At 48.8% G+C, this 20,506-nt stretch overlaps 7 protein-coding genes across 7 annotated transcripts; 1 reads left to right on the top strand and 6 right to left on the bottom strand.

Moving 5' to 3' along the window:
• Window positions 1-32: 32 nt before the first annotated feature.
• Window positions 33-2,266, bottom strand: BDW43DRAFT_160833 (dolichyl-diphosphooligosaccharide--protein glycotransferase subunit OST1). The gene is made up of 3 exons (XM_032038596.1): window positions 1,429-2,266; window positions 293-1,331; window positions 33-239 (listed from the first exon to the last, which is right to left on the bottom strand). The coding sequence occupies exons 1-3, from the start codon at window positions 1,746-1,748 to the stop codon at window positions 114-116; spliced, it is 1,485 nt and encodes a 494-aa protein (XP_031897431.1). The 5' UTR covers window positions 1,749-2,266; the 3' UTR covers window positions 33-113.
• BDW43DRAFT_302321 (pseudouridine-5'-phosphate glycosidase/carbohydrate kinase family protein) lies at window positions 2,069-4,757 on the top strand (the record flags this gene model as incomplete). Its single annotated transcript, XM_032045215.1, has 7 exons — window positions 2,069-2,255; window positions 2,315-2,523; window positions 2,572-2,671; window positions 2,723-2,764; window positions 2,814-3,044; window positions 3,097-3,397; window positions 3,455-4,757. The coding sequence occupies 7 exons, from the start codon at window positions 2,069-2,071 to the stop codon at window positions 4,755-4,757; spliced, it is 2,373 nt and encodes a 790-aa protein (XP_031897430.1).
• Window positions 4,758-5,276: 519 nt separating this feature from the next.
• On the bottom strand, window positions 5,277-6,619 carry BDW43DRAFT_285091 (dienelactone hydrolase). Its single transcript, XM_032042907.1, has 3 exons — window positions 6,194-6,619; window positions 5,357-6,124; window positions 5,277-5,296 (listed from the first exon to the last, which is right to left on the bottom strand). The coding sequence occupies exons 1-2, from the start codon at window positions 6,507-6,509 to the stop codon at window positions 5,364-5,366; spliced, it is 1,077 nt and encodes a 358-aa protein (XP_031897429.1). The 5' UTR covers window positions 6,510-6,619; the 3' UTR covers window positions 5,277-5,296; window positions 5,357-5,363.
• Window positions 6,620-6,752: 133 nt separating this feature from the next.
• On the bottom strand, window positions 6,753-7,892 carry fmn1 (riboflavin kinase). Its single transcript, XM_032042906.1, has 3 exons — window positions 7,677-7,892; window positions 7,412-7,609; window positions 6,753-7,340 (listed from the first exon to the last, which is right to left on the bottom strand). Exons 1-3 carry the CDS (start codon window positions 7,791-7,793, stop codon window positions 7,044-7,046), a joined length of 612 nt encoding a protein of 203 aa, XP_031897428.1. The 5' UTR covers window positions 7,794-7,892; the 3' UTR covers window positions 6,753-7,043.
• A 1,418-nt stretch (window positions 7,893-9,310) lies between these two features.
• Window positions 9,311-12,288, bottom strand: BDW43DRAFT_160807 (transcription activator of gluconeogenesis acuK). The gene has a single exon (XM_032038595.1). It carries the CDS (start codon window positions 11,543-11,545, stop codon window positions 9,683-9,685), a length of 1,863 nt encoding a protein of 620 aa, XP_031897427.1. The 5' UTR covers window positions 11,546-12,288; the 3' UTR covers window positions 9,311-9,682.
• Window positions 12,289-13,521: 1,233 nt separating this feature from the next.
• On the bottom strand, window positions 13,522-17,351 carry BDW43DRAFT_285076 (MFS transporter). Its single transcript, XM_032042905.1, has 11 exons — window positions 16,560-17,351; window positions 16,392-16,501; window positions 16,295-16,329; window positions 16,001-16,245; window positions 15,890-15,922; window positions 15,739-15,825; window positions 15,270-15,679; window positions 15,095-15,206; window positions 14,864-14,997; window positions 14,563-14,635; window positions 13,522-14,312 (listed from the first exon to the last, which is right to left on the bottom strand). Exons 1-11 carry the CDS (start codon window positions 16,982-16,984, stop codon window positions 14,252-14,254), a joined length of 1,725 nt encoding a protein of 574 aa, XP_031897426.1. The 5' UTR covers window positions 16,985-17,351; the 3' UTR covers window positions 13,522-14,251.
• A 156-nt stretch (window positions 17,352-17,507) lies between these two features.
• Window positions 17,508-20,463, bottom strand: BDW43DRAFT_285075 (kleisin alpha). The gene is made up of 2 exons (XM_032042904.1): window positions 19,688-20,463; window positions 17,508-19,630 (listed from the first exon to the last, which is right to left on the bottom strand). Exons 1-2 carry the CDS (start codon window positions 19,949-19,951, stop codon window positions 18,110-18,112), a joined length of 1,785 nt encoding a protein of 594 aa, XP_031897425.1. The 5' UTR covers window positions 19,952-20,463; the 3' UTR covers window positions 17,508-18,109.
• Between the last annotated feature and the right edge of the window lie 43 nt (window positions 20,464-20,506).

The raw sequence follows: 20,506 nt of genomic DNA, 5'->3' as shown, positions 1-20,506 counted from the left end.
GTAGAAGATAGATAAAAGGGTAAGAGTTGAGGGTCAAAGTCTGCTTTTACTGAAGAGGACAGTTACATTGCTCAGGTATAAAAAGATTGAATACAAATAGTACATGATACACTCTATCGTTCCTTGATGCTCACATCAATGTTTCCAATTGCCCATGCGGCTGCAAAAACAGTCAGCAGTCCGGCGGTGATGGTTACGGGCTTACGTATTCCATCCCAGAAGGAATAATCATAGGTGACCTGTTAAATATTAGTATTTACTCAAGTGAAGCATAATAGAGGGATGAACTTACCACCAACTGAGAATCACGGGCCTCGTCGGACAGATTCTCCACGGTCAGGGTCAATGCTGTACGTCCCAACGTGTCCATGAAGGTCTTGTGGGGAGACACATGAAACTTAATCTGGTCGGTAGGAGGAAGGCCATTGTTAGAGGCAGTATCAATTATCTCATACCGGACGTTGCGAGCTCCCTCAGGAAGCACGACCCGAACGACGACCTTCTCATACTGAACACCTTCAGGCACCTTGGGTCCCTCGATGAAAGGAACCTTGAGCACATACGAATCGTCACCGGCCACCCGGCGAAGGAAAGCTGAGAGCTCATTGTTCCAGCCAATGCGGAAGCTGTAATTCCAGCCACCGAATACGGGATACCGGGGGCGAAGTTCCAAAGATCCATCACGCTTAGGAGGCTTGCCAGGACGATAGCGGCTCGTGGACACGTTCCCGATGTCATCAATGAAGTAGGGATCCACCGAACCCGGCTTTAAAGGGTACTTGAGCTCACGGATGGCGGAGGAAGGCAGCTGCTGGAAGTTGGTAAGCGTCCACTCGACGCGCGAGAATTGATTCACGAGATTGGAGCCGTTATTGCGAAGCCAGTAGCGCTCTTCCGTCGCCAAGTTTCCACCCCAATGAGACACTTCCAGGTCTCGTTCCAGCAGCGACGCCGTTATCACCGGTTTGGTAAATTCATAGCGCACGCTAATCGGATAGACAGTTCCGGGAACAACTTCAGCCGTGTCATAGGGGCCGTAAGTGTAAGTTGTGCCCTGACGCTCTGGATCCGAGCCGGGCTTCAAACCGGTGGTAGTAGTATAGTCAGGTACATTGGTGCTGGGAAGTTTCAATTTCGTCTTTTGGGTCACAGTCGGATAAGCTGAATGGATGTAGGCAGAGAATGAGTAGGCGAGGTACTGTTTATCTGCCTGGTTGATGGCAGCAGGGCGCGGGCTCAGAGAGGAGAGGAGGTAGTACGAGATCCCTAAAGTAACCTGCGATTTAGGCGCAAGAGGCTCGGGGAAGTCAACAGCAAAATATTGGACATCACTACAGTCCAGCAAAGCATAAAAATTAGCTAGTCTGTTATGAAATAATATAACCAGGTTAAGCAACCGTGGCTTCGTCGTCACAATAGCATGCTTACCTCGGAAAATCAACAGACAACGCATCCACGTCGAAAGGGCCCTTCTCTGGTGCTTTCCTATCTCTCACTTCTAGACCTCCGACCTTGTTAAATACGTCTGATGGGAAGGCTATGTAGTAGGTGCTCTGCGGGTCTTTATCCACGTTCTCCACTACCACGTTGACGGTCTCCCGAACATATCCTTTTTCCAAGTTGGTATTTCGGACCAGGTTTACGTTCTTGAATGCCTGGGGGGGCTTGAAATTGGGTTCGGCGCATACTAAGCTGCTGCTTGACAGGAGGAACCAGCAGAATGCAGCGAATGCTGTAATCGGCCTCATTGTGATGATGGGCGGTCGTGCAGCTGACCGCGCCTAGGACACAGTGTCTCTCACCAGGAGATAATCCTAAATTGAAGAAATAATGTAAAGCCGCGATTATAATTGGAAGAGACGGGGGAGGGGGAGGGGGAGGGAAGGAAGTGCGACGAGATTCAGCGTGATTGCTGAGGTGTCCCGATGCTGCTTTGGATTCCGGTGACCGCTGCGGCCAAAGACGCTATCCTTTCTTATCGCCGATAAAGCCCTCCGCAACTTTCTCTTCTCTTCTCCACTCGTACCTTACTTATCTCACAGCATAGTGTTTTATCTACCTACCTACTATGTTTGCTTCACGAGCTGCGGCTCGCCACTGCTGCAGGAAAACCAGAGCGCCGGGATTGACTCTTCCCGCACGACGCCTTCATGGCCTTGCGCAAAGCAAGTTTCTCCAGGTCTCGGAGGAAGTTCGCGATGCCGTAGCCACAGGAAAACCTGTGGTAGCTCTAGAATCTACAATCTACACTCATGGCACGTGCCTACTCTTCCGACTTACCTGTGTATGATGAATTGCTAGCTAATTTGAGCAGGGTTCCCATACCCCGAGAGTGTTGCTCTTGCGTCGTTACTGGAAACCGTCGTACGGGCTAATGGCGGTATTCCCGCTACGATTGGTATTTTGAACGGTGTGGCCAAGGTGGGCCTTAGCGCCGAAGAACTTATCGAGCTGGCTTCAACTGCAGAGAGCAAAAATGCCCTGAAAGTATCTCGCAGAGATTTGGGTTACATATGCGGATTGGTTGGTTAACTAGTACGCTTTCATGAAGAACGTTTCTGATAAACTCAGGGCTTGGCTGGGAAACGGGTGCACGGTGGCACAACAGTGTCGGGGACAATGATCCTGGCCCATCTGGCTGGGGTTAGGGTCTTTGGAACTGGGGGTCTTGGTGCGTCGCTGTATCATCCTCGGCCTCTTATCAGAAACTAATCGATCGTAGGCGGTGTACATCGCGGTGGAGAGAATTCTATGGATATATCCGGTGCGTCCTACTGGCACACCCTAGTGGCAAATACCTAACCGCATAGTAGCCGATCTCACCGAACTGGGACGAACACCGGTGGCTGTTGTCAGCTCGGGATGCAAAAGCTTCCTGGACATCCCACGCACTTTGGAATATCTTGAGACCGAAGGTGTCTGTGTTGGGACGTTTGCGGATGGCCGTGCGGGCCAGGTAGACTTTCCTGCGTTCTTCACGCGGGACAGTGGCATAAAGAGTCCAAAGGTTATTCAAGATGAAGCAGAGGCAGCTGCCATAATTTGTGAGTCAATCCTGCTTCTCGTGCGTAGTAACCAATGCTGATACCTCGGCAGATGCGCAATCAAAACTCCCAGTCTCATCTGGAATGCATTTCGCCAACCCCGTGCCGGTGGAGCAGTCTATTCCCAAGCAAGAAATGGATGAGATTATCGAGGAAGCAATCCGGCTTGCCGAGGTCGAGGGTCGCCAGGGCAGCGACAACACTCCATTTGTATTATCCAAAATCAAGCAACTTAGCGGTGGTAAGAGTGTCGTAGCCAATCGTGCCTTAGTTGAGGCCAACGTGCAGCGCGCTACTCGTGTCGCCGTGGAGCTTGCCAACTTGGAACAATCTAATGGAACGCTTAATGAGCGGTGAGTTTCCCTCTTCGGATGCGACTCGGAAAGACCCTAATTTCGAGGTGTCTTCAGGCATATGCCAGCAATTTCTGGAGACGTCAGAGCTGACCAAGCAACTTCAGAGACAGAGCTTAAGCTCAATCCAACTACTGAAGGATCCATCGAGGCACTAGACAAAGTAGACGTTCTTGTTGCTGGCTCTCTCGCGGTCGATTTTTCCTGTGATTATGCTCCTCCTGCAGGAGAACAAGACATCAAACCTATTTCCGATACTTCAAATCCAGCCAACATCAGACAGAGCCTTGGCGGTGTGGGTCACAATGTTGCCATTGCTACAAAGTATCTTGGCAGCTCCGTTCTCTTTTGTAGTCTTGTCGGTGACGATCTAAGTGGCCGTGCAGCCCTATCGGCTCTTCAAAAAGAGGGGCTCTCCACCGCTGGTGTACAGATACTGCCCGCTTCAAACGACGCCAGGACTGCCCAGTATGTAGCTGTTAATGATGCTAGGAAAGACCTCGTTGTGGCCATGGCAGACATGGGTATTATGGAGCTGCCAGGGAAGAATTTGGACTTTGGGAATTTCTGGGAGACTCTCCTCTCCCGCACAAAGCCTCAATGGGTCATCGTCGATGCGAACTGGAGTCCCGGGGTCCTTTCCAACTGGGTCTCTGTAGCCAAGAAGCATGGCGCACGAGTCGCCTTCGAGCCCGTATCCAATGCCAAAAGCCGCCGTCTATTCAGCAGAAGCGCCGAGGCAAATGCGGCAATTAGCCCGTCGACATCCGTCCCCAACCATGCGATCAGCCTAGCGACCCCCAATCAATTTGAACTCACTACCATGTACATGGCTGCACGCGAGAGCGGGCTGCTTGACTCTGATGGCTGGTGGCGCATCATAGATGCGATGGGCATGTCATCAGCAGGGGCTCGAGACCGGCTCGTAGCAATGACATCAAACCATCTTGTAGATAAGGGCATACCCCAGCAGAGTATCCAACTCCTTCCTTACATTCCCTGCCTCATTACCAAACTGGGGTCGCAGGGTGTTCTTGTCACTCAGCTGCTTCGCCCCGGTGACCCGCGCCTCACATCACCCGATTCGGCTCCTTATATCCTCTCACGTGCTGCAATCACTGATGAGTTGATTGGGGGAGTGTACCTGAGATTGTTTCCGCCAGCCGCCGTGCTGCCCGATGAGGAGATTGTTAGTGTCAATGGAGCCGGGGATACGCTTCTGGGAGCGGTAATCTCAGGACTTGCGAAGGGAGCAAAGAACGTGGAAGATGTCATCCCTCTTGCACAGGAGGCTAGTCTTAGGACATTGAAGAGCCCAGGAGGTGTTAGCAGTGACATTGCTAGTTTGAGGTATGTCTGAGTGGACTTCGAATCGATGTTGATGCATGTATATACTACTTCAAATTCTATACCACACGGGTATAATTATCCGCGCCAAAAAATAAAAAGGCCCCTCCAGTCTACCGCGAAAGACCAAACAAAACCCTTAAGCTAAGGCCCTATCGACCCCCTCCCCTCCAACAACGGGAAGTCTCTCTACAACATCCCGTCCCTCCTTGTTCTTCCCGATAGCCTTGAAACCGCCTGGCACCTGACTCGGATCCAGTAGCCCTACCTGCACTAGGACGCTCGCCTGGTCCCAGTATATATTATGCCGAGCAAGTTTTCCCGCAATAAAGCTAGCGGTCATGATAATCACAACGTGGACTTGTTTACCCGTAGGTGGCACACTGGGCAGCAGCCATGGGATCTCTTCTGTATGCGTGAACGTGAGCAGAAGCTCATCAACGATCCGGTCTGTACCGATTGTGCGAGACAGAAGACGAAAACTCTGCGACGGAGGCCCGATAGGGAAGAATTGCGTAGTATAGAAGTTCGTGATTTGAGTCGGATGATTTCCTAGATAAACATCATCAGCCAACTCTCAGCAACGACAAACAGAGTCACCAGAGCCCCAACCCCAAAATCAGAATAGGCCACAAAGAGGGAGGGAGAAGGAGGCAAATGGAAACGGAAGAAGACAGCACCGACCCCCGATTAAAGTAGGAATGCAATTCACCATCGCCACCTCGTTCAATTCCGCAGTCGGATCCGATTCCTCTCCATCACTATCCCTGTTCCCATGCAACGGGATACCACCACCGCTCTTCACCATCATCTTAGCCATTTTGGCTGCATGGCTCCCCACCCCATCCCCGCTCACCTCCTGTCCGTTGTAGAACAGATTACGCCAGTACTCCACCCACAACGTCTCCGCGGCGGGGATCTTCCAACTCCCTCCGGGCCACCCGAACCCACGCTTCAGACAATCCAGCGCCCGACTCCAGGCTAGTCGTGCACTGATCACATCGTGGGTCTCCGCTGTCGACTCCGCAAAGCCGGGTTCTGATTCCGGGTAGAAGAAGAGGTGACATCTGTGACGCTTTTTGCTTGGATGGCTATTGTAGTCATCCCAGAGGGTGGTGAACTGATGTCCTGCGAGATGGACTTGGATGGGGAGGACAGAAAGGGTGTCATAGCAGGAAGTTGTTGAGGAAGAGGTCGTTGAAGGAGGCACGATGCAGGGGTTTGTCGTAGTGTTAGGGCATTCGGTCAGATTGCTGTGGGTTTCAGTCCCAGGGATTTGAGGATAGTAGGTTACTAGGGCGCAGAGCAGGGGGAAGGGGTTGGTGGCTGTTGTTTGATGGTGGTGAGATGTGAGGAGAAGGTAGGCTGGTTTGTTGTATGCTTGGAGTGGTTATGTTTTGTCAGTTGTTCGTTGTATTCATGAAATTCTATTATATGAGATGCACATACCGACAATCGCATATCTCTCTCCCGGCTCGAGATCATCCTCTCGCTCGTGGATCAAATTGTCCAAGTCTTTTCGATCCCTCTCGAGATCCTCGTTGGACTCTTGGAAAGGAATGTATTCGACAGTGAAGCCCTCCGCTTCGAATCGTCGGAGAATATTCGCGTCAAAGTCTGCTGTGTCGGAGGTGATGTATAGGCGACGGACAACCTGGTTGCTCTTTTTACGTCTGTCACTACTTAGACGAGGAGATTGAGATCCTTGAAGGGGTGCTGCGCTGCTGCGTCGACGGCGATGAAAGTATTGGCGTAGCCGTTCCATTCTATTTGATATAGATATAGTGATAGAAAGATTGAGGGAAGAGGTTAGTAAGATATGATGTCCCAACGCGAACAATAAAATCGCAGTTACAATTAAATTTTAGATCGAACGGCATATTGATTAACCCAAAAGATCAGGCAATGACCCCTTTTTTATCCTGTCCAACTTCCATCGCTGGGCTGACGTCGACGAGTATTGGCGGTCTCCATCGTGGCTCCAGCCGAACCAAAGGATGCAATCAATGCAAGAGGAACCGATGTTCCCGTTGCCAAGGTAGGGCTGATTTTTATTAATTTATTTACTTGGTTGACTTTATTAAATTTTATAACCATTTATGTCCATGCATCAGTACGCTATGTATGTTGACGTCGAATACTGTCTATCCACCTACGCCACCGATGAATGCAAGTCTATCTCAAAATCGCAAACAGAAAAAGAGAGGGAGGGAGAGAATACATACTAATACACTCCAAAAAAAAAAGAGAGAGAGAGAGAAGAAAGAAGAAAATAGAAAATAAAAAGGTAACCCAAGCTCTAAAAACTAACCAACCATCTCCGCTGCCCCTGTACCCCTTCCAGACAATCCTCCCCAGAAAGATAGCTAACATATGCCTCTCGCTGGAGACTCTGGCGCGCAACCTCACAGTCAATCCGAATATCCTCAACCAAAGCCTCTAGCGATACATAGTCATACTCCGGGCGGATGTACCCCAGAATCAACAAGTTCAGCTTCGTGCCGTAGAAGTCAGGTAGTTTATTAAATTTCACTTGGCCCACATCGCTGTTCGCGGTCGGTGACGGTGATGAGAGGGGAGGCATAATGTGGATTTCCTATGATCGTCAGTGACAGATCTAAGCCTGATATCATGTGTTTGAGTTTGTAAGTAAGGGGGGTCACTTACCACGGATCGAGTAGTATTCTTATAAAAGGGATTGTATCCGATACTCAGTACTGCTGGAAGGATCGTCGCCTCCGACGTCTTGCCATCGTAGGCAAACTTGGTTGGATCCAGCGCGACCACTCCGTAATACACCCCAACTTGTAGGTCGGGATAGTCCGATAAGCCATCTGGAGGGATATTGGCCGTGGGGATGCCCAACTACCATTGTGTATGGATTCTTAGTGCCATGTATGCTATGTGGTGGCGATCGGGACGATCAACTTACCTCTTTGCTTCCCCGCCCAAATCCTTTGATCACTGGGCCAGATAACTTGATGGGAAACGGAGGCTTCGGGCCACTGTCTGGCCCGGCAACGGGATCTCGGGGGCCGTCTGGTCGCATGCTTTGTTTGTGGACCAAGGAATCTCTCCGATTTATTAGCCTGGTGTCGATGAGCAATTGAGTGTGGAATGTGGAAGAAAGTATCGATAAGGCGACGAAATGCGGGGTTTTATCTAAAGCGGGTAAGATTTGTGCTGATTGGGTGATTTATTTATACCGCCCAAGACATACTCTACTACTTTCTATTCTATACTATACTTAATTACCCATCAAAGAAACTAACTGTCCACGAAAGGATCACTAATATCAATGGATATCAATGTAAAAGCACTTTGGTTGACCCTCCGTAGCCGATCAGTGGCCAATCATCTTGTTTCCAATCTCTCGCATGTCATTCCTGATCTTTCCGGCCCCCGTTGCAGGATACTGTTCGATCAGTTCCTTGGGCCTAGCCCTGAAGATATGGACCGGGGCCTTGTGTCGCCTAAGGACTTGCCATGCTAGTTTTTCACATCCTCCAAGGAGGGCCGATTATGCTTGGAGAGTGAGTGAAGAAAACTAGCAACGATCTCGCCATACTTCTCGTCCTCATAGTCCGACCACAGCGGCCTGCTCAATGACTGAGTACTCCATGATCCATCATTGGATCTCAGTGGGATAGACATTTTCGCCTTCTGATTGGCCTAAGCCTATATGTAATACAGTTAGCAGAAGAATGAGACTTCACCCCGGATAATGACGTCTTTGATTCTTCCGGTGATCCCACAATATTCTTTCTCACCAATCGACGCTTCGTCGCCTGTATGGAGCCATATCGCACCTTTTTCATCTCGTACCATTGCTTCAGCTGTCTTTCCTCAATCCTGTAGTACCCCTTCTGTAACAGATACCCAGATATGCAAAGCAAGATGATCTGCTTCAGACACGGAATCGGGTGTATATGGAAGTGCTGAATGGGGGGTCCAGTTGGAGTGCGGTTCACGACATCTCCTAGAACAGAGTAGCATCTACCTCGATCAGCAATAGACCGTGTCTTTGCACGCGCACTTTCAACCAGCTGGGCTTACCAGTATGTCTGAGGGCCCGATCACATTTGAAAACTGTAAAGGTCCTATCCTATTGAATACCACCAGAACAGCGCCAATTTGATCCACAGCTAACACTGTTGATCGTTCATCATCAGTTGAAGATCGCAACCAGATCATCCTTTCTCACACCTATGGCAAGAAGCCCTCTGGTAAGGTCCTATGTTTGCTGGCCCCAGAAAGTAATCCGAGCACCACTCTACGGGACGACAAGGTAAAGACCTGAATCTCTCAGACATCTGGTCCATAAGCTGTCCCAGTCTCAGATGACAGAGCGGCAGTTGTGTAGGACTGAGCAAAGAAGCGAGAGGGGTGAGCCATCTAAGTAGTTTATAATGCTCTCTGCGTTGCTTCAGGTGAGATAGCCAGGAGAGCATCAAGCATTTGAACATTAATCGCCAATATCTTGCTGAACCTTAAAAAGGAGCACCTTTTAATTGGTTGCCTGTCAGACACGTCGATGTATTTTGAGGCGACTTTTAGGTGTTTCGGGCTGTACTATTAACTACTCTACATTCTCTCAAGCTAATTCATCTTTCTTGAATGATATGATACTATCACTCACTCAGAAATGTACCACCCCTTAATATGTGCAGATACCTATATACAATAAAAAGCGCGGAACAATAGAAAACAGAGGAGCCCCCATAAACAGCTCCTTGGGAATCATACAACCAGTTATGTACCAGTACCAGAGCGTAATCGAGTGAAAGACAAAAGCGAACTAGGAAAAAAGGAAAGAAACTGAAGATATTTTTTACCCCCCAAAGAATGACCGTACATGTAGATTTAAACATCAATGGTACGTGGCATTACCCATAATACAACAAGAAAAATCAGATGCATGGCAAAAACTGTTTATAGTTAGCACCCTCCAACCCTGAGAAACAATAGGCTACTTACGTTCATCACAATAAGCATAGGGATGTCAAATACATCTCGTTTCACTGTCCAGCAGTATGCGCATTCAACTTTGCCGTCCTTGAAGCCTAGCTGATTCATGCCCGCCTCGCTGGCGATCCCTCCTTTTCGCAAGTGGCTGTTCCACCGTTGGTTCTCATCCGACTGATTCTCCATATCTTCCTTTGTTTTGTATTTCAACAGTTTGCACGTCGTCATGACACTGCCACGAGAGTCCCCAAAGGCGAGACGTGCGAAATCCTCGTAGAAATCCACTACGCTGTCGTCATCGAGCAGCTCAGCCAAGAATACCGGTTGCGGGCGACCAGGGGTGATTTCCACCGCGGAGCCTCGCGGAGTAAAGCTTCGTGATGATGTGCCCGAGCCTGGGACCGAGCTACCTGTATTAACATTTAAATTCGGCTCCTTGCCCAATAGTACATCTTTTTTCCACCCGGTAAGGATACTGAATTCCTTCCCTACGGCCGCGATTTCCCCCGTGCGTCGGCATACGATCGTCGGAGTGCCACATGCGTTGATAAAGTCCTCATACTCGAACAGAGTTCGTTGAAAACATTTCTCCATGAATATGAGGTCGTCACGATTCAGAGTCTTGGTCGTTGCAATGAAGGATGGGCGAATCGATGCCAGCGCTTTGGCGATCTGCAAAGTCTTCTGCGGGGAAAAGCGCCGCTGGATGAACGCGGTCAGGTTGTGGAAACGGTTAGTGTAGGCATAAGGCTCCTTGACGTTCTCATATATGGATGAGGGATTCCGCTGGCGTCGTCTAGCCCCAACCTGTAGGCTTTGGTGCTTCAGACTCGGCGTCGTGATCGTCGGCCGCGGCCCGCTTGCGGCGAGGCCATTCGACTTCGCTGTCACAGCGTTGTTGAACGTGGCATCCTCAAAGCCCGTCGTCATCTGGGGGCTGGTCGTTGCATTAGGACTAGCGAAGCCTCCGGGGCCGCTTTCAATCGCAAACGCATGTGGCGCATCTGCTTTAGTCAAATGCCCCGGTATTACACTTCCCTGGCCAGACTGTGGGTAAACGCCCCCGACATTCACATGTGCTTGGCCGGTAGGTTGTCCGCTGGACCATTCATTCAGTAGAGGGTCGCCAAAGATGAACGGCTGTTGACCTCCGGGGCTTTCGCCGAAGGTTGCGGCACCGGTGATCGGTGTTCCGGAGAATTGAGCTGAGCCACTACGCCCCATCGATCCTCGCTGTGTAGCGGAGTCACTGGGTGAGTCACCAGCCCCAGTAGCCATATGTCCAAGCATGCCAAACTCCAGCGCACCATAACGATTCTCGAAGTTCATACTAGACAGGTCAAAGTTAAATAGGGCCGGGTCGCTCGGGTCGAAGAAGGGCCCCGCTAATGGGTTCTGGCTTGGGTTGGCACCTGATACACCCGTACTGGGCGGTTGCTGGCCAACTTGTGATGAAAGGCTGTTGTTTCGAGCGGCTGGGTTAGTTTTCAGAGTGAACGTCGGCGACACAGGGGACTGAGAGGTAAAGGAATTTTGAGTCATAGTATTTTCCTGGTAGACACTATAGGAGTTCGATTGTGGCGTAGGATAGAAATTAGGGCTGGAACTTTGCTGTGTGGTGGCATTCACTGCATTGGCGCCATTTCTAGATAAGGGCAAATTATTCCGCATCGTGTTATTATAGAAATTTCCGCCAATTCCAGGTATCAACGCTCCATCTGGAGCATCATGGAGATATTTGGCCTTTTTGCGAACCCCATCGTGACATGCATCTTGAAGACCACGCTTAATACACCGTTGACACGGTCTTTCATCACCTATGTGCAAGCAATACATCAGTATAGACTCACCCACATGATCACATGGGGGGAAGATAGGTCGATTCCCTAAGTGCCGCGCATGGAAGCTATGGGCATAACAATGATAGACGAGGAGAGGGAGGGAGAAGGGTGACGGGGTGTTTGGGTGTTGGGGGGAACTATGCGAATAAAACTGAGAGGCCAGTCTAGCGTACCGCAAGTCAAATGCGCCCGTTGGCAAGCAAAGCAAGCTCTTCGCGCCTTCTTCCGACGCGGTCTTGATGGATCCTTCGGGTTTGGTTTCTGGCCAGTTTCTGCAGGCGCATTGCCATCACCGTTGCTCTTGCTCTTGGGTTGTTCGGCCTGTCGCCCGACACTTCTGGCCTCTAACTCGGCTCCACTGCGATCGGCTGCGGGAGCTGAGGTGTTATCTTGTGCATCAACGGTCATTGTGACAAAAAATCGGAGGCGACTTGTGCGGCCGTCAAAACCGGTTGCGCGTGCTGTTCGTCAATGACGGAAGGGTCAGGAGCTGAAAGCCAAAGCGACCACCACTTGCCACACCTATGCTGTTCCGAATGACAAAACCGCGTCGTCGCGCCGCGAGCCAGCGCGCCGGTAGTTATCCAGATTGCCGGTTCACTATTAACCAATGGATATATTGGGTAGAAAAGCCGCCGTTCGACGATCTGGGCGCATAGATCCTCGATCTAACGACTCATAGGTAGGAGGGGGTTCAGGAGAAAAGGCGGCGACGGCGAACCGGTAACTGGGAACAGAGGGCCTGGCTTTGCTCGGTTAACGTAGATCACAGCGCAACTCTTGGTGTTTCTCCACGAATCGACCCAAAATAGTCAGATAATATGGTTTGTAATCTGGCTTCCAGGTTGATCGCAATTTGAATTAATCATCAATCGTGGTAGGCGCGGGTGAGTAAAAGTTCTGTCGGGGGTGCGGGGGGAGAAGATCCAACAGTCTGGAAGAGCGACGCCGAGATAAGATTCCAGGGGAGGAGAAACAATGCGGGAAATGACTTGAGATAAGTGGCGTATTAAAATAAAGTCACAAGGAGGGGAGAGTCCAACGATGAGGGGAGAGAGGGAGAGAGATTCGAGGAAGTAAAATTTGTGGAAACGCGGGGAAAAAGATAGGTAGTGGCTGAGAGATTAATAGTAAAATGGACACAAAGAGAGTAAAAAAAAAGAAATAGAAAAAAGAAAAGATGACAGAAATTGCTAGTTAGTCAACAGAAAGAATATGTAAAAAAAAGGTCAAAAAAGAAAAAGCCACCAACACGAGCAGGCAAAGAGTCGCGTGTCCCAAGTCTAGGCACGTCGAATTGTCAATTGGGTGTCAAAAATCACCTCAAATGTCACTAACAATCATCATCGAAAGGCGGGAACGTAATCATAATCCCAATTTGAGGTTGTTTTAACGAGAAGGAATTACTTGTCGTTTGGTAATCTTGTTTTCGAACCTTCCTTACAGGGTAAAAATAGGAAAATATCAATCAAATAAATCAAATGGTAATTTTAGCGTCAGCTTACGAGATAGATAAGTCCAAGAAAGAAAAAAAGAAAAATGAAGAAGAAGAAAAGAAAAGAAAGCGTAAATATTGTGTTTTGATCAATATAGTTGATATAGCTCTTTCCAAAATGATTGCATACTATCAGTCCTGAAGGAGGCACTATATCTCACATGCATTGTATCCATTGAAGCTTGTGATAAGTAGTGATTGATACAATCTACAATACATCGGTAATTGTGCGGGTATCTCCAGATTCAGATCCCACGTGTAGGTAGAGTAATAATACCGAAATATAGTTACGTACTTAGCAACTGCAACCTAGTTAGGTACCGTAACTAGGCCGTACTTGGTGCAGTGCCTGTTTCTCCTCTGGCCCGAACTACCACATCCCACTAAGAATGGCGAATTCAACCCCTTGGTAAGGCCACCTACTAAGGCAGCCAGAACCCTCGTCAAGGATCACCCACAAGAAGTCCATTCAATATGAGCCATTTATTTTTCCCCTAGCCATGCCGGCTGTTCTCGGAAATCTCCCTCGTCACTCTTCCGTCTTTCCCCGACCATCAAACGCTATATCAAATCCAGGAATTGCCTCGGCTCCCGGGCCACAACAGCCCTAACCTACTGCCCATTCTCTTCTCCCAGGCAAGCGTGAATGACAGCTGAAAGAGCTTAAGCCGTTTGCCAATCTGCCTGGTTTGACACCCTCACTCATCACAAGCTTCGTGCTATACTCTGTTCGTGTTCTGTTATTTCATGATTTGTTCATTGCGTTTCAGCCTACCTTGAAGCAGAGCGTAGCTGTTTTCAACTCAACTGCAAGGTAGAGGCAACATTGGTGATTAAAGGATCCCAAGCAAATGGAAGCCTTTTATCGTATATTGGTCGGTCCACAGTCCATATGAAACGGTACGATATCACATATATCGAATATTCTATCCCGGACATACTAGCCGTCCCCAGTGTAGTCCAAGAGCACAATATCTAGTCTTATTTGTGCATTCGAATCTACCACTTTTGTCTACGTAAATATATTCTACACGCTTGGACCCTTGCCCGACCAGTAAAAGCCGTCACCCTTCCCTCTGTACTACCATATCTAAGCACACCAATTCAACCAAAATCATACTATATCAGTATGAACCTTAGGCAGTAGCAGATTCAGATACGTATGGAGATACGAACCCTCCATCTGTCCCGGAAAGAAGTGGATATTTATCGGGCGGCAAATCGGCTCTTTTGCCGAATGCGACTACCATACCGGAAAAAGATATACCTGCCGTCCCAATTACGTTAGCTCGCGCTCCACAATAGCTTGATCATATTAAATGCCCATAGAGCCTAATGGCCGTGATATTGGTGGTGAGGGCGATTGCCAAAGCGGGAAATCTAAACCCCCCAGCTGCAGACATCCACTATACCAAGCCGTTGCGGCTGAGGCATTCGAGTGAAAGGGAAAGCCACCAATTCAAAATCAAAGCAGAAATAATGAATCCAAGGAAAGTTGATAGTTTGGAGAGACTGACGGGAATGGCGCCATAAGAAGCGTTAGGAAAGCTAGAAGCGAAGAAGCCCAGTGGTATCCTAGACTGTTGTACACTGCACTCGTTAGCCACCAACTGGCAGTCTAGATATGGCCAAGCAGCAGTAGCAAGTTAGGTCGCCTGGAATTATTGATAACGGCAGGATCTAACAGGACAAAGTCCATCATATGATGTAGAGTATACCCTTGTTATAGATCTTGGTATGTAGCAGGCAATAAGACCTTGCAACATATAAGAGGGAGGGGGGGGGTATATATAGGACATCAAGCGAGGGTTCTCTTACTTTGTATTCCAAAAAGAGGAAAGACTCCTCCGAACGTAGAACGAGCGAAGCTGTTCGCTGCTAGGGAGCTTGCGGCATAAATTGGATACGCATCGACCAAGAAAGTGAAAATGCCCGAATAAACAAGGATGGTCCTACCCAAAACAAAAGCTATGAGCATCCATGTTCGCGATTGCGGCGCTAGTCAAGGTTCCAGGGCGACTGTATAACTGGGTCCTTTCGTAAACTCACCCGGCCCCAAAAGATGCACTGCCAATGATAGGAGCAATCCAATGCACATGAGGATATATTGTCCAAGCAAATATGAACAATCCCATGGTAACAAGAGGACCGCCGAGGATCGCTACATTGTGTGATTAACAGGTCTTGTGACGTTAGCGCCTCTGTGAAGCAAGAGAATACACACCTGGAGGCAGTCGCCACTCTGGTTGGAAGTCTTCCGTTGTTCCCTCAGTTCTCTTGTGTTTCTCTTCCAAGCGTTGGTAAACACGGCGCCAAAATGGATCGGATAGGATAGCAAAAACCATTCCCACAAAAAGACCGAGAAAGCAAAGACCGCGCTGCCATAGCTCAAGCCCATACACACTGCCAAATACTAACTGGAACGCTCCAAAGAAAAGATAAATTATACCCAGCAAAATGGCGGAGAATATACAGAGACACAAGCACATGGGCTCCAGTGTCAGGAGAAGCACAGGCCTGTAAATTGAGCTTAACACTGTCTGTGCTATCGAGCGATTCAACTTTTCAATCGGAGCTTTCCATCGCTGGTCTCCAGTTTCTTTGCGAATCGCCTCCGCCTTCCGTCGCAAAAGTCTAGTCATTTTGGTGTTAGAAGCTCAGAGTTCAGAAAATAACTTTGACAGATTACTTACACCGGATGATAGGTCTCTGGGACAAAGAGAACAATGGATATTAGCAATACGCCTGTCCAGATAAGAAGCACGTAGAATGTCCAGCGCCTGAGAATAAGAGGTAGGGGCGTCAGCTGCAATCATTTCCAAATAGCGGGTAAGGAAGACATACCATGTGGTGAATTGATTTATGAATCCACCAACCCTGGAATTTCTTGTCAGTCATGGCAATGCAAACCTAGCTGACGGCATTTTAACCCTTAAGGCTAATAACAAAACTCACAATGGTCCTACTTCAGGTCCAACGAAAGGTGAAGCTGTGTAGAGCATCATAGGCGCGCTTAGTTCATGGCGAGCAAATAAATCTCCTACGGTTCCACCTGCAACGCTGAGAAATGCACTCCCGGCGATACCATTGAAAAAGCGGCATATGATCATGGTTTCGATATTTTTAGCCACGGCACACGGAATCAGCCAGATTAAAAACAGGGCAAAGGATGTTATATAGATATATCTTCGTCCATAAAACTAAGGGGTATCAGTTGCAGCAATAGGGCTTGCGAATTGGTAAACAGACCTCCGAGAGTGGTCCTAAAATCAGTGGGCCAATGCCTATAATGAATGGAGGTTAGAAACTTGGAAGCCGGGCAATCTCTGGGCGCTGTGAGACCTACCAAGTCCCCAGATAAAGAACGATAGCCCCAGCGTTGCAATCAATCGAGAACAGTTGAACTCTTCCGTTATCTGGTCGTAGGTAGCGGTATACATGGACGAGGTGCAAGTCCTTTCGACACGGGATCAGCACTCCGAAAGAAACGAGACAATGACCGTTCACTGCTTACACACAAAGAGAGCCCAGCGAGCAAATAATGACAATAATCCATCTCCTGAAGGTATTGATGTTTCGGGGATTCATCGGATCATTTTCGTCCCAGCCAACGGTAAAAGCATGCGATTCATTGGCCTCGCCCCCTTCATTGCCAGAGACATTCTCGACACCTTCTTCATCCGCCGTATGACAGCTGTATCCATCATTTAAAGACCAGCTACGTTCGATAGGACGTGAGTTGGTAGAGTGCACCTTCTGCATCCGCTCTTCGTCGGCTATAGGTGCCTGGATCGGTGCAAAACTGCCGTCTATCTCGTCACCTCCTGATCTCACCTTCTCAAACTCCTCCATCTCACTTCCTTCCTCACTTGTAGAGCGTCTAGAGTCGACGCTCCCAGCTTGTTTATAAAGCGATACCGCCTGCTGTGACGCAGCCATGATCGGGTAACGAGGTAGAACCTTACCCTTATATAGGAATTCGCTATTGATATCAGAGGAAAATCTATGTTTTAGAGAGAGAAAATGAGGGGAGAAACACTACTGAGTAGTGCTAATGGTCGTTCCAAGCGCCAAATCAACTCGGAGCGATTTCTCGAGATAACGAGGAGAATCACTCTAGTGAGACACGCTAAGCAATACTTACTCTAAACCTTTAGGGGAAATGACCGAGAAACCGGACTGGGTGGAACCGAGAATTCCAATAGAGATATACACCTTCGATAATCGAATGAGAGAAAAGTCAAGCAATTAGTAGCCACATTGGGACCTGGATTGAACTACATAACTTGAATCTTTTTATCTAATTATCATTACCCTCACATCGGCGTCACCCGATTGCCACAGAGTCAGTGGGGACCCTAATATTTCCATATCATACATACATCATTTCTTATCCATATAGAGAGGGTCAATAATTTATGGGTGGAACAAATATCTCCTGTCCCTCGTATTCTTCTATTCTCTCTCTTCCTCTCTCTTTACCTCTCCCACTTTTTTTCCTGTGAGGGACCTTACCAACAAGTGTATTCAATTCTATTCCAAGAGACCCATACAAATTTGGACAGACATAAGTATTTATCACTAGAAAGTACGTGCGGGCATTTGTACCCTGATTGGAATATAATATCGGATCTACTATGGAAAACTCCCCGAACCACATGTGTCACCCCTATGTGAGCTTACCTATTCGACTATTATATTTGACTTATCTATCCCGTCCAGCCCTAGGTGTCATGGATCATATAATATTCAATTGTTCGCTTCTATACCTAAGCCCTTGTTAAAAAGGAAAACAAAACTACGCATCGTCCCGAGCAACTCACCCACAGGAACTAGAACTCTAGCCCTAGAGTGAGGATCAAGCAGTCATTTAATAGCCACCTTTTCAATCCCACGGACAACTCCAAAACACCCTTGTTTCATTACATGAATAATAACCCGCATTCAGTTAACAAGCCTTCCAGGTAAACCCAGCCAAAAAGGAAACAAAAAAGGAACAAGACACTCGGACTAAACTACCTGTACAAGGAAAGACATTTCACACCCCATGGGCCCGATAAGTATCTAAGACACCACTTGAGAAGACTGGTTGCCGACTTCACCGTTGGCGCTCTCTTCGGCCCATGAGCCCCAGAGAGCACGTTTACCACGGATTTTAAGAGGCCCGCCAACGGTATCAGGGCGTTGCTCAACCTGAACAGCATCTTTGGTGGCCAAAACCAAGACCTCAAAGAACATCTTCGTCGCATCAGCCTTGGAAGCTTTACGCTCCGGTAGAATATCCTGGAACTTCACGCTCTTCTTCTGTTCCGGTGAAAATTCACCCAGACGGTCACGGAGAATGTGAACTGCATGCTTGGTACCAAGAGAGACAGGGCCACTGTCCGCAGGCTGGATTGCCTCATCGAGGTCTTCCAGGGGATGGTTCATACCCTCATCATCACTCAGGTGCAAATCCTGGTCCTCTTCGTCGCCAGGGAATTCAATCTCGGACCGCTGGTGAAGCGCCGGGTCAAGACCAACACCTTCATCGACCGGCAAGATAGCTTCTTCTTCTTCGCCCAATTCCAAAGCGGGGGCGGTGGCCGCTTCAATATCCATGTCTGCAATTCCGCTATCACGCTTCCTTTTCAGCTCACCGGCCTTCTTTATAGCATCGAAGGAGAGCAAGTCACGAAGCTCTGGAGCCCAGCCACGGCCGCGACCTTCTCCCAGCACATTCGTCACAAAGTCGCCATTCTTTTGCATGTTCATGAGAGTGAGCAAGATAGGATCACGGGGCAGGAAGGATGTCGGCTTCAGTATAGCGGAGCGATCCGCTTGCAACCCCTTAATGATATGAGCTTTGTAATCAATTTCCGAATCAAACTCCGTGACCATAACCTTCCGTCGCTTCGCGCGCTGCAAGTGTTGGACACCCGTGTCGTCCCCTGCCTCACCCTCTCCCTCATCCTGCTCCTGGTCCTCGTCTTGCTCTTGTTGGAGTTTATCCATGTCTTCGTCTGGCATTACCGAAAGAGGGGTATTAGAATCGCGTTCAGATCTGCGCTCCTCGGCATCGAATGCTAATTCTCCATCATCGCCAAGGTCCATGGCTGTGTAGTCTGCCTGCAGAAATGTGTCTTGTGGGCCCTCATTGCCCAAGTCCATCTTATCCAAGGGTGCATCATCCTCACCGAGGTCCAAAGGCAAATCAACATCGTTGAACTTGCCAGCATCGCTGAAAAGATCTTCCTCGACGGGGCGAGGTGCCGGCGCATCTCGACCAACTTCCATGCTGAAGTCATGGCCCAGAGGTGTATCATCCTCTCCCAAATCAAGGTCTACCAAGGTATGGTCTTCGAGGCGTGCAGGCTCTTGGGACACAGAGCGTCGAAGACTGCTGTCTGGGAAAAGCTGGCTTCCAAAATCCATCGATGTTCCAGGGCGCTTTCCCTCGGGTTCAAAATTGAGGGGCTGGGGTAAGAGCAAAGAAGAATCCAAATTCATGAAAAGGTCAGATTCCGTAAGCACATCTGGTAAAGTGATACCACCTGGAGCAACAACAGTAGTTGTCAGGTCATTGTTATTGGTCAAGCGGAAAGCCTAGTCATTATTGCTTTAGTGATTTTCCTTGGAACAGTATCAATTATTCGAGCATACCATCTTAATTTTCATAAGAGCCTCATTGCAGTCATCCAAAAGGTAGCGTGCCTTTCGGCTATAGATCCGGACCACACCCAGCAACAACTGACCGCTCAATCGCAAAGCCATGGGGGCCTGTCCTTGGTCGACAATGGCACTGACACTACTCTCGATATCCGACTGTAAAATATGCGATTTGGAAAGTTTGCGCTCCAAGTTGGCCGATAACCAAACCCGGGCCAGCGGCCCCGTTTTTGACAGAAGTGTCTCCGAATAGAACATGGTGTCACAATGTTTGATGGGAAGATATCAAAATCGATTATTCTTAAAGGTATAAGCCCGCCTAATGCGGGGTGGTTCGTGGGAAATCCCTAGCAACCCAAATGCGACGACGCGGTGTATCCAGAAAACGAAAATATCGGCGACTGATGCTTTCTTCCCTAAGGCCGAAAGGGGCTGTTAATCTAGAAACGAAAAAAGAAGGGCGCAATATCTGATAGTGAGGGTTATCGTGTGAGTCGGGATGTAGAATAATCCACCAGGTCCGAGGGTTGGAGAGGGGTGGTTGGGTAGGTTGCGATGGTGTGGTTTTCGCAAGGGAAGGGAAACAAGAGGAAGAGAGGGAGGGCGCGTCTGGCGGGCGGGTTGATGGGCAGCCTCCACTGGCAACGGGTTGCGGCGGCATCACTAAGCTGACACGCAACGCTGATTGGGCATTTAGTTGCGTGGCTGGGATCACGTGCTATGTGATGGAACAGGTCAAGTGCTTACCCATACCGAAATGCTTGGAGAAGGAAAGGTACATACTATCCAACAGATACAACGGAAGTGGGGGGA

The sequence above is a fragment of the Aspergillus alliaceus genome (assembly GCF_009176365.1).
Source record: "Aspergillus alliaceus strain CBS 536.65 unplaced genomic scaffold BDW43scaffold_41, whole genome shotgun sequence".
Lineage (NCBI taxonomy): Eukaryota > Fungi > Ascomycota > Eurotiomycetes > Eurotiales > Aspergillaceae > Aspergillus > Aspergillus alliaceus.
Note: the sequence above shows the minus strand (reverse complement) of the source record. Positions and strands in the feature narration are given on the sequence as shown.

Excerpts from the sequence above, each read along its gene's own strand:
- fmn1 (XM_032042906.1), bottom strand. The coding sequence starts at position 7,793 with ATGCGACCAGACGGCCCCCGAGATCCCGTTGCCGGGCCAGACAGTGGC. Across the intron at positions 7,610-7,676 it reads TTGGGCGGGGAAGCAAAGAG|TTGGGCATCCCCACGGCCAA; the intron begins GTAAGTTGATCG and ends ACACAATGGTAG. Across the intron at positions 7,341-7,411 it reads AGAATACTACTCGATCCGTG|GAAATCCACATTATGCCTCC; the intron begins GTAAGTGACCCC and ends TGACGATCATAG.
- BDW43DRAFT_285075 (XM_032042904.1), bottom strand. The coding sequence starts at position 19,951 with ATGTTCTATTCGGAGACACTTCTGTCAAAAACGGGGCCGCTGGCCCGG. Across the intron at positions 19,631-19,687 it reads CTCTTATGAAAATTAAGATG|GCTTTCCGCTTGACCAATAA; the intron begins GTATGCTCGAAT and ends AATAATGACTAG.
- BDW43DRAFT_285076 (XM_032042905.1), bottom strand. The coding sequence starts at position 16,984 with ATGGCTGCGTCACAGCAGGCGGTATCGCTTTATAAACAAGCTGGGAGC. Across the intron at positions 16,246-16,294 it reads TTTTAGGACCACTCTCGGAG|TTTTATGGACGAAGATATAT; the intron begins GTCTGTTTACCA and ends GATACCCCTTAG. Across the intron at positions 15,207-15,269 it reads AGAGTGGCGACTGCCTCCAG|CGATCCTCGGCGGTCCTCTT; the intron begins GTGTGTATTCTC and ends CACACAATGTAG.
- BDW43DRAFT_160807 (XM_032038595.1), bottom strand. The coding sequence starts at position 11,545 with ATGTATTGCTTGCACATAGGTGATGAAAGACCGTGTCAACGGTGTATT.
- BDW43DRAFT_160833 (XM_032038596.1), bottom strand. The coding sequence starts at position 1,748 with ATGAGGCCGATTACAGCATTCGCTGCATTCTGCTGGTTCCTCCTGTCA. Across the intron at positions 1,332-1,428 it reads TTGTCTGTTGATTTTCCGAG|TGATGTCCAATATTTTGCTG; the intron begins GTAAGCATGCTA and ends GCTGGACTGTAG. Across the intron at positions 240-292 it reads CCCGTGATTCTCAGTTGGTG|GTCACCTATGATTATTCCTT; the intron begins GTAAGTTCATCC and ends AATATTTAACAG.
- BDW43DRAFT_285091 (XM_032042907.1), bottom strand. The coding sequence starts at position 6,509 with ATGGAACGGCTACGCCAATACTTTCATCGCCGTCGACGCAGCAGCGCA. Across the intron at positions 6,125-6,193 it reads AGAGAGATATGCGATTGTCG|CATACAACAAACCAGCCTAC; the intron begins GTATGTGCATCT and ends AACCACTCCAAG.